This window comes from Sapajus apella, unplaced genomic scaffold (assembly GCF_009761245.1).
Source record: "Sapajus apella isolate SASKATOON/1434 unplaced genomic scaffold, GSC_monkey_1.0 scaffold62, whole genome shotgun sequence".
NCBI lineage: Eukaryota > Metazoa > Chordata > Mammalia > Primates > Cebidae > Sapajus > Sapajus apella.
In genome coordinates this window covers 748,338-760,047 of record NW_022437002.1, presented here as the reverse complement: position 1 = coordinate 760,047, position 11,710 = coordinate 748,338, and the positions used below count along the sequence as shown (strand labels likewise).

Below are 11,710 nucleotides of genomic sequence, written 5' to 3'. Positions count from 1 at the left end.
ACAGGCACGCATCACCATGCCTGGCTAATTTTTGTATTTTTAGTAGAAATGGGGTTTCACCATGTTGGTCAGGCTGGTCTCAAACTCGTGACCCCGTGATCCACCGGCCTCAGCCACCCAAAGTGCTGGGATTACAAACGTGAGCCACCGTGCCCAGCCAATGAATTACCTTTTTAAAAAAAATAGAAATGGAGGCTGGGTGTGGTGGCTCACGCCTGTAATCCCAGCACTTGGGGAGGATGAGGCAGGCAGATCACTTGAGATCAGTAGCTTGAGAACACCCTGGCCAACGTTGTGAAACCCTGTCTATGCTAAAAATACAAAAATCAGCTGGGTACAGTGGCGGGCACCTTTAATTCCAGCTACTCAGAAGGCTCTGGCAGGAGAACCGTTTTTTTTTTTTTTTTTTTTTTTTTTTTGTTTTTTTTTTAACAGTTCACCCTTTATTTTTGTCAGGCCCTGGGTCACTTGGAGCTGGTGTACTTGGTGACAGCCTTGGTGCCCTCGGACACAGCGTGCTTGGCCAGCTCTCCAGGCAGCAGCAGACGCACGGCCGTCTGGACTTCCTGGGAAGTCAGGGTGGTCCGGCCTGAGTACTGGGCCAGCCGGGCAGCCTCACCCGCCAGCCGTTCAAACACATCATTCACAAAGGAGTTCATGATGCTCATGGCCTTGGCAGAGATGCCGATGTCGGGGTGCACCTGCTTCAGCACCTTGTAGATATACATGGAGTAGGTTTCCTTGCGCCGGCAGCGCTTTTTGAACCCAGGAGGTGGAGGTTGCAGTGAGCTGAGATCACACCACTGCACTCCAGCCTGGGCAGCAGAGCAAGACTCTGTGTTAAAAAATAAAAGATTAGGCCAGGCGCTGTGGCTCACTTCTGTAATCCCAGCACTTTGGGGGGCCAAGATGGGCAAATCACAAGGTTAGGAGATTGAGACCATCCTGCCTAACATGGTGAAACCCTGTCTCTACTAAAAATACAAAAAATTAGCCAGATGTGGTAGCACGTGTCTGTAGTTGCAGCTACTCCAGAGGCTGAGGCAGGAGACTCACCTGAACCTCGGAGGTGGAGGTTGCAGTGAGCCAAGACTATGCCACTGCACTCCAGAGTGAGACTCCGTCTCAAAAAAATAAAAATAAAAATAAATAATAATTAAAAATAAATAAAACATTAAAATAAAATACAAAAATTAGCTGGATGTGGTAGACACCTGTCTTCCCAGCTTCTTGGAGGCTGAGGCAGGAGAATCCCTTGAACCCAGGAGGTGGAGGTTGCAGTGACCCGAGATCACGCCACTGCACTACAGCCTGAGCGATGAGAGAGACTTCATCTCCAAAAAAATAAAAATAAAAATAAATAAATATGCTTTATTAGGAAAATAAAGAAAAAAAAAAAAATAAAAACTGTTAGGAATGGAGTCTCACTACATTGCCCAGGCTGGTCTTGAACTCCTGTTGTCAAGCGATCCTTCTGCCTCTGCCTCCTGAAGTGCAGGGGCTGGGATTATAGGCATGAACCATGACACCTGGCCAAGACATATTACTTTTTTTTTTTTATTATTATTTTTTGCTCTTGTTGCCTAAGCTGGAGTGCAATGGCAAGATCTCAGCTCACCGAAACCTCTGCCTCCCAAGTTCAAGTGATTCTCCTACCTCAGCCTCCCAAGTAGCTGGGATTACAGGCCCCTGCCACCACACCTGGCTAGACATATTACTTTTGATTGGAGTTCTTTATGGAAAGCCCCAAAATATTTTGTAGGCACTACATCAGCAACATTTACAGGCTGCACTGTGAAACAGGTGTGTTGGAGGCAGACAGACTTTGAAATCTCTATGTATAGACTTATACATAGATCTCATCACTACAAAAAAATCTCTGTGTCAGACAGGGAGGGTAAAGAGGGCAAAAAAAAAAAAAAAAAAGAAAAAGAAAATCTTACACTTTTTTTTTTTTTTCTTTTCTTCTTACACTCATTTTTAATGCTGAAAGGGACTTTAGAATTTGCTTGGTCCAGCCAAGTGTGTTGGTTCAGGCCTGTAATCCCAGCACTTTGGGAGGCTGAGACAGGCGGATCATGAGGTCAGGAATTCAAAACCAGTCTGACCTACATGGTGAAACTCCATCTCTACTAAAAATACCGAAATTAGCTGGGCGTGGTGGCGAGCACCTATAGTCCCAGCTACTCCAGAGGCTGAGGCAGGAGAATCACTTGAACCTGGGAGGCAGAGGTTGCAGTGAGCCAAGATTTTGCCACTGCATTCCAGCCTGTGCGACAGAATGAGACTCCATCTCAAAAAAAGAATTTGCCTGGTTCAGCTCCTAATTACAGATGTGGAAACTGACCAAAGATTGCACCCAGCCCTCTTGATTTGGATTTTGTACAGTACCTCTCATCAGCCTCCTGCTGACAACTTGCTGCTACCATTATTTTTTTCAATCCACCATTCTTTTGCTAATCTCTGAAGTCATAAGAATACTTATATTGTGCCAACAACACATGGATATGTGTGCTGGGTTAGTAGCAGGATGGATGAAACACTGGCATTTCTTGAGAGATGGGGTCTTGCTTTATTGTCCAGGCTGGAGAATGGTGGCTAGCCACAGTCCTGATCATAAGGCACTGCAGTCTTTCATTCCTAGGCTCAAGTCATTTCATCACCTCAGACCCCATAGAAGCTGGGACTATACGTGTGCTATTGAGCGGTACTGTTGATTTTTTTTTTTTTTTCCTTGAGACAGGGTTTTGCTTTGTCACCCATGCTTGAATGCAGTGGTGCCATCGCATCTACTGCTTCAACCTCCTGGGCTCAAGCAATCCTCCATCTCTACCTCCCAAGTAGCTGAGACCACAGGTGCATGCCACCAAGCCTGGCTAATTTTTTTATTTTTTTTTTCATGGTGACGAGATCGGGGACAGAGGGAAGAATTTATTTTATTTTATTTTTTTATTTTACTGTAATAGTCTGTTTTCTGAATATTAAAAAAATATATATATATGTATATATATATATATATATGGTGACGAGATCTCACTATGTTGCCCAGATGGGTCTGAAACTCCTAGGCTCATGTGATCCTCCTACTCAGCCTGCCAAACTGTTAGAATTATATGTATGGGCCGGGCATAGTGGCTGACGCCTGTAATCCAAGCACTTTGGAGGCCAAGGTGGGTGGATCACCTGAGGTCAGGAGTTCAAGACCAGCCTGACCAACATGGTGAAATCCCGTCTTAAAAAAAAAAAAAAGAAATATATGTATGAGCCACTGAGCCCACCGTGTACTTCATTATTAACTTCAGTTTTTCAGATGAGAAAATTGAGACATAAAGAGTATATGTAACTTGCTCAATACAGCTAAAAAGTTGCACAGTTGATATTTAAACCCAGATACTGCCACCATAGTTCATATTCTTGACCACTGTACTGTATACTATACTACCTTTTATTGTTGTTGTTAGAGACAAGATCTTTCTGTGTTACCCAGGCTGGTCTCGAACTCCTGGTCTCAAACAATCCTCCCATGTTGGCTTCTCAAAGTTCTGGGATTACAGATGTGGGCCCCCACATGTAGCCTATACTGCCTTTTTGATAAGTCAAAACCACCTGGAGCCTCAACTAACCAATCCTATCATTAATTTCAAACTGGAAAAAATCTTGCATTTCTGTTTTTTCTTTTAAGTTTATTTATTTAGCCTGGGAAATATGAGCTCATTTATTTTTTATTTATTTTTTTTTAAAGGTAGGGTTTCACCATGATGGCCAGGCTGGTCTTGAACTCCTGACCTCAGGTGATCCACCCACCTCGGCCTCCCAAAGTGCTAGGATTACAGGTGTGAGCCACTACGCCCGGCCCATACATGTAATTCTCATTTAGATACATTTAGAAGCCAGAGAGGAAAGGAAACAGCCAGGTAGAAAAACCAGTGATTGGCCAGGCACCGTGTCTCACGCCAATAATCCCAACACTTTGGGAGGCCGAGGTGGGTGGATCATGAAGTCAGGAGTTTGAGATCAGCTTGACCAGGATGGTGAAACCCTGTCTCTACTAAAAGTACAAAAATTCGCAGGGCATGGTGGTGGGCGCCTATAATCCCAGCTACTTGGGATGCTGAGGCAGAGAATTGCTTGCATCTGGGAGGCAGAGATTACAGTGAGCCGAGATCATGCCACTGCACTCCAGCCTTGGTGACAGAGTGAGACTCTGTCTGGAAAAAAAAAAAAAAAAAAAAAATCATTAAGTGAAGTCATACACCACAGCAATAGGGTTTTTATGCCAAGGCCAGTCCTCTTGATTCCAGTATTTTGCTTAAATAATAAATTACTAAATATTTCAGAGGTTAAAAACTTTTGATGTTTGAAGGCCATCTAGTCTTCTGTTCCCCTATTCTCTTCACTTTTTTTTGAGGCAGAGTTTCACTCTTGTTGCCCAGGCTGGAGTGCAATGGTGCAATCTCTGCTCACTGCAACCCCTACCTCCTGGGTTCAAACGATTCTGCCTTAGCCTCCCAAGTAGCTGGGATTATAGGCATGTGCTACCACGCTCGGCTAATGTGGAATTTTTAGTAAAGACGGGGTTTCTCTGAGTTGGTCAGGCTGGTCTCAAACTCTTGACCTCGGGTGATCCTCGCGCCTCAGCCTCCCAAAGTGCTGGGATTACAGGCGTGAGCCACCACTCCTAGTCTTTAAAAAAAAATTTTTTTTTCTTGAGACAGTCTCGCTCTGTTGCCCAGGCTGGAGTGCAGTGGTGTGATCTCGGCTCACTACAACCTCCGCCTCCTGTGTTCAAGCCATTCTCCTGCCTCAGCCTTCCAAGTAGCTGGGATTACAGGAACCCACCACCACGCCTGGCTAATTTTTGTATTTTTAGTAGAGACAGGGTTTCACCATGTTGGTCAGGCTGATTCCGAACCCCTTACCTCAAGTGATCTGCCTGCCTTGGCCTCCCAAAGTGCTGGGGTTACAGGCATGAGCCATCGTGCCTGGCCCTGTTTTACTTTTTAAAATTTATTTTTGGCCAGGCACAGTGGCTCATGCCTGTAATCCCAGCACTTTGGGAGGCTGAGGTAGGCAGATCACTTAAGGCCAGGAGTTCGAGACCACCCTGGCTAACAAGGCCAAACCCGTTCTCTATTAAAAAGTAAAAAAATGGCCGGGCGCGGTGGCTCACGCCTGTAATCCCAGCACTTTGGGAGGCCAAGGCGGGTGGATCTTGAGGTCAAGAGATCAAGACCATCCTGGTCAACATGGTGAAACCCCATCTCTACTAAAACTACAAAAAATTAGCTAGGCATGGTGGCACGTGCCTGTAATCCCAGCTACTCAGGAGGCTGAGGCAGGAGAATTGCCTGAACCCAGGAGGCGGAGGTTGTGGTGAGCCGAGATAGCGCCATTGCACTCCAGCCTGGGTAACAAGAGCGAAACTCCGTCTCAAAAAAAAAAAAAAAAAAAAAAGTACAAAAATTAGCTGGACGTGATGGTATGTGCCTGTAATCCCAGCTACTCTGGAGGCTGAGGCAGGAGAATCACTTGAACCCAGTAGGTAGAGGTTGCAGTGAGCCAAGATTGGGCCCCAGCGCTCTGGCCAGGGCAACAGAGTGAGATTCTGTGCCCCCACCGAAAAAAATTAGGCTGGGATTGTAATCCCAGCACTTTTGGAGGCCGAGGTGATTAGATCACCTGAGGTCAGGAGATTGCCACCAGCCTGGCTAACATGGTGAAGCCCCATCTCTCCTAAATGAGAAAAAAATAGCCAGGCTTTGTGGCACATGCCTGTAATCTGAGCTACTTGGGAGGCTGAGACAGGAGAATTGCTTATACCTGGGAGGTGGAGGTTGCAGTGAGCTGAGATTATGCCATTGTACTCCCGCCTGGGCAAAAAGAGCGAAACTCCATCAAAAAAAAAAAAAAATTTTAGGCCGGGCGCGGTGGCTCACGCCTATAATCCCAGCACTTTGGGAGGCCGAGGCGGGTGGATCGCGAGATCAAGAGATCGAGACCATCTGGTCAACATGGTGAAACCCTGTCTCTACTAAAAATACAAAAATTAGCTGGGCATGGTGGCACATGCCTGTAGTCCCAGCTACTCGGGAGGCTAAGGCAGGAGAATTGGTTGAACCCAGGAGGCGGAGGTTGCGGTGAGCTGAGATCACGCCATTGCACTCCAGCCTGGGTAACGAGAGCGAAACTCCGTCTCAAAAAAAAGAAAAAAAAAAATTTTTTTTAAATTTATATACCGTAAAATTATTATGGGGGTATAGTCCTAACTCATAGAATATGACAAATACATACTGTCATGTAAGCACCACAACATTCGAGATACGGAACAATTTCACTCCCCACCCTTGCAGATTTAATCATGCTGCTTCTTTGTAGTCAGACACTCCTTTGCCCCAGACTCCTTAGCAGCCACTGATCTGTTTTCTATCCCTATAACTTTTTTTCCAGAGTGGCCTATAGATGGAATTATATAGCCATCTGAGCCTTGCCTTTTTCACTTAGCATGATTCATTTGAGATTCATCTATGTTGTTGCATGTATCAGTAGTCTTTTGTTGTTATTGTTAAGACAGAGTCTTACTCTGCTGCCCAGGCTGGAGAGCAATGGTTCGATCTCTGCACACTGCATCCTCTGCCTCAGCCTCTCACGTAGTTGAGATTACAGGCTCGAGCCACTATGCCCAGCTAGTTTTCGTATTTTTAGTGGGGACAGGGTTTCACCATGTTGGCCAGGCTGGTCTCAAACCCCTGACCTCAGGTGATCCACCCACCTCAGCCTCCCAAAGTGCTGGGATTACAGGTGTGAGCCACTGCAACCGGCCTTTCCTTTCTATTTCTGGGTATTCCATTGAATGGTTATACCATAATTTGTTTATCTCTTCACCATTTGATGGACACCTGGATTGTTTTCAGTTTTCAGTAGTTGTGAATGATGTTGCTGTAAACATTTATATACAGATTTTTGTGTGAATGTAAGTTTTCATTTCTCTGGAGTAAGTACCTAGGAGTGGGATTGCTGAGTCATGTAACTCTATGTTTAACTTTATGACCAAACTGTCTTCCAAAAAAACTATACCATTTTACATTAACACCAGCAATGTATGAGGATTTCAGTTCCTTTGCATCCTCTCCAGCATTGTTTTTGTTAAATTTTAGCTATTTTGTCTTATTTTATTATTATTATTATTATTATTTTTTTTTTTGAGATGGAGTTTCACTCATGTTACCCAGGCTGGAGTGCAATGGCGCGATCTCGGCTCACCGCAACCTCCGCCTCCTGGGTTCAGGCAATTCTCCTGCCTCAGCCTCCTGAGTCGCTGGGATTACAGGCACGCACCACCATGCCCAGCTAATTTTTTGTATTTTTAGTAGAGACGGGGTTTCACCATGTTGACCAGGATGGTCTTGATCTCTTGACCTCGTGATCCACCCGCCTCGGCCTCCCAAAGTGCTGGGATTACAGGCTTGAGCCACCGCGCCCGGCCTATTATTATTATTTTTTAAGACATGGTTTCACCATGCTGCCCAAGCTGGTCTTGAACTCCTTAACTCAGGCAATCCACCCACCTCGGCCTCCCAAAGTACTAGCTATAGGATTCCAGGTGTGAGCCACTGCACCCGGCCATTTAGCTATTTTATATAGGTGTATCATGTTTTTAAAAATTTGCATCCTCCTGATGACTAATGATATTGAGCATCTTTTCATGTGCTTATTTGCCGTTTGTTTATCTTCTTTGATGAAGAGTCTGCTCAGATCTTTTGCCCATTTAAATAAATAAAGTAAGTAAGTCAGGGTCTCATTATGTTACCCAGGCTTGTTTCAAACTCTTGAGCTCAAGCAATCCTCCTGCCTTGGCCTGCCAAAGTACTGGGATTACATGCATGAGCCATCATGCCCAGTCTGCCCCTTTTCTTTTCTTTTCTTTTCTTTTCTTTTCGAGAGACTGAGTTTTGCTCTGTTGCTCAGGCTGTAGAGAAGTGGTGTGATCTCAGCTCACCGCAACCTCTGCTTCCCACGTTCCAGTGATTCTCCTGCCTCAGCTTCTCAAGTAGCTGGGACTATAGGCATGTGCCAACAAACCCAGTTAATTTTTGTATTTTTTTAGTAGAGACCGGGTTTCACTCTATGTTGGCCAAGCTGGTCTCGAACTCCTGACCTCAGGTGACCTACCCTCCGAGGCCTTCCAGAGTGATGAGATTACAGATGTGAGCCACCATGCCGGGCTGAGTCTGCCCATTTTCTAAATTGGGTTCTTATTCTCTTATTGTTCAATTTGGGGAAAAAAATTTTTTTTGTTCCTCCCCCACCAGCCTTTGCAATGAAAATTATTTATATGTGCTGGATACAAGTCATTTGTTGGCTATGTAATTTATAAATATTTTCTCCTAATCTATGACTTATCTTCTTATTGTCTTTTGAAAAGCAGAAGTTTTACATTTTGACTAAGTTCACGCTATCAGTTTTTTTCTTTTGTGGATTGTGCTTTTGGTGTTGTATCTAAGTACTCTGACTAACCTGAAGTCTTGAAGATTTTTCCTGTTTTCTTTAAAATGTTATATATTTTTACATTAGGTCTATGATCAGTTTTGAACTTTTTTTTGTTGTTTTTTGTTTTTGAGATGGAGTCTGGAACTGCCACCCAGACTAGAGTGAAGTGGTGCGATCTCAGCTCGCTGCAACCTCCGCCTCCTGGGTTCAAGTGATTCTCCTACCTCAGCCTCCTGAGTAGCTGGGATTACAGGTGTACGCCACCACGCCCAGCTAATATTTTTAGTTTTAGTAGAGACAAGGTTTCACCATGTTGGTCAGTCTGGTCTCGAACTCCTGACCTTGTGATCCTACGCCTGCCTTGGCCTCCCAAAGTGCTGGGATTACAAGCATGAGTCACTGCGCCTGGCCCTGAATTTATTTTCTTGTAAATGTGGGCATGGAGGCTTGTGCCTATAATCCCAGCACTTTGGGAGGCTGAGGCTGGAGGATCACTTGAGCCCAAGAGTTTGAGAGCAGCCTGGGCAACATGGTGATACCTTTTCTCTACAAAACATATAAAATGACCTGGGCATTGTGTTGTGAATCTGTAGTTCCAGTTACTGGGGAAGCTGAGGTGGGAGGATAGCTTGAGTCCAGCTGGTTGACGCTGTAGTGAGCTATAATTGCACCACTGCACTCCAGCCTAGGCCACAAAGCAAGACCCATCTCTAAAAAAATAAACAGATTAGAATTGAGTGTGGTGTCTTTTGCACATAATCCCAGCTATTCGGGAAGCTGCGGGCTTGATAGAGGATTGATAGAGGCCGAGAGTTCAGGGCTGTCCTGGGCAACATAGCAAGACACCTGTCTCTAAAAAAAAATAGAAAAAAATTAGCCAGGTGGGGCTTGCACTTGTAGTCCCAGCTATTCAAGAGGCTGAAGCAAGAGGATTGCTTGAGCCCAGGATTTTGGGGGTACAGTGAGCTGTGATTTCACCACTGCACTCCAGCCTAGAAAACAGTGAGATCTCATCTCTGCAAACGAACAAAAAAGAATTCCAGCTGGGCTTGGTGGCGTGTGCCTGTAGTCCCAGCTATTGGGGAGGCTGAGGCTGGAGGATTTCTTGAGTCCAGGAGTTCTGGGCTGTATTGCGCTATGCCAATTGGCTGTCCGCACTAAGTTCGGCATCAATATGGTGACCTCCTAGGAGCGGGGGACCACCAGATTGCCTAAGGAGGGGTGAACCGGCCCAGGTCGGAAACGGAGCAGGTCAAAATTCCCATGCTGATCAGTAGTGGGATGGCACCTGTCAATAGCCACTGCACTCCAGCCTGGGCAACATAGCAAGACCCCGTCTCTTAAAAAAAAAAAAAAAGAATTCCAAGGCCAGGCACGGTGGCTCATGCCTGTAATCCCAGCACTTTGGGAGGCCAAGGTGGGCAGATCACTTGAGGTCAGGAGTTGGAGACCAGCTTGGCCAACATGGGAAAACCCGGTCTCTGCTAATAATACAAAAAAATTAGCTGGGTATGATGGTGTGCACCTGTAATCCCAGCTACTTGGGAGGCTAAGGCAGGAAAATTGCTTGAACCCAGGAGGCCAAGGTTTCAGTGAGCCAAGATCACATCACTGCACTCCAGCCTGGGTGACAGAGTGAAACTGTGTCTCAGAAACAAACCAACCAAAAAGAAAAGGGTGAGTATGATCTATTTCTTCAGAGAAAAAAATCCAAATAGTAGTTTATCTTAATTTTTTTTCCATAGGTAATATATGCACATAATACAGGATTTGAGGTGTACCGTGAAAAATAAGATTCTCCCATCTTGGTCTCATAGACCACCCAGATACCATTCCTCCTCCTCCCTCTGTTATCAGTTTCTTGTATCTTTCCAGGAATAATTTATGAATTTACAACTGTGTGTCTGTGTATGTGTGTTTGTTTGTTTGTTTGTTTATTTTTGAGACGGAGTCTTGCTTTGTCGCCCAGACTAGAATGCACTGGTGCAATCTCAGCTCACTGCAACCTCCACCTCTCGGGTTCAAGCAATTCTCCTGCCTCAGCCCCCTGAGTAGCTGGGATTACAGGTGCCTGACACTGTGCCCTGCTAATTTTTGTATTTTTAGTAGAGATGGTGTTTCACCATCTTGGTCAGGTTCTTCTTGAACTCCTGACCTTGTCATCCACCTGCCTTAGCCTCCCAAAGTGCTGGTATTACAGGCGTGAGCCACCACACCTGGCCAATATGTATGTTTTAATAAATAACAGCAAATTATTCTCCCATTCTATACCTTGCATTCATTCATTGAACAATTTATCTTGGAGACCATCTCATGAGCCTCCTCATTTGTTAAAAAAAAAAGAAAAAATTTATTTAGGTCATTCACATATCATACAAATCACCAATTTAAAGTGTATGATTCTACAAATCACAGTGCTGCTGTTATTCATGTTAAAATAAAGTATGATTCAGTGGTTATTTATTTTTTTTAATACAATCAGGGTTGTACAGCCATCACAGTATAATTTTAGATCAATTTTTTATCCCCTAAAAGAAACCGAATACCCTTTAGCAGTTAGTCACTATTCCTTTCCTACATGCCCTGGCCATAGGCAACCACTAATCTACTTTCTGTTTATGGGTTTACCTATTCTGGACATTTCATATACTTGGAATCATACAATATGTAGTCTTTTGTGATTAGCTTTTTTAGTTTTTTTTTTTTTTTTTGAGATGGAGTCTTGCTCTGTTACCCAGGGTGGAGTGCAGTGGGGAGACCTCAGCTCACTGCAACCTCCACCTCCTGGCTTCAAGAAATTCTTGTACCTCGGCCTCCTAAAGGATTACACACCCTCTGCCTGGCTAGTTTTTGCATTTTTTTGGTAGAGATGGGTTTCACCTTATTGGCCAGGCTGGTCTTGAACTCAAGTTTTCCTTTCTGTAGGATGAATATCTAGGAGTACACTGTTTTCCCTGGGGAGCTGGAGGGGTATTTCATTTACTGTTCTTGGTTTTAGTATAATTTACATACAATAAAATGCACAGATCTTAAATGTTCAGTGGGAGGAGTTCGACAGTTGTATAAACCTGTGTATTGCCACCCACTCAAATGTGTTAACAGTTTTAAAATCCTACCATATCAAGGAATAGTTTAGGAAACTAAGGGTAATGTTAGTCTGGCATTGGGTGTCTGGTTATCATCGTTTTTTTTTTTTTTTTTTTTTTTTTTTTTTTTTTTTTTT

The 11,710-nt window shown here is 44.4% G+C and overlaps 2 protein-coding genes across 2 annotated transcripts in view; one reads left to right on the top strand and one right to left on the bottom strand.

The window, feature by feature from the left end:
- The window catches only part of TAF12 (TATA-box binding protein associated factor 12), a 45,881-nt gene that overhangs the window by 5,294 nt on the left and 28,877 nt on the right, over window positions 1-11,710 (top strand). The gene's annotated exons all lie outside the window — the stretch shown is intronic.
- LOC116529127 (late histone H2B.L4-like) lies at window positions 432-782 on the bottom strand (the record flags this gene model as incomplete). The annotated part of the gene is made up of 1 exon (XM_032246597.1): window positions 432-782. A coding segment is annotated over one exon (318 nt), but the record flags the coding sequence as incomplete, so codon positions are not given.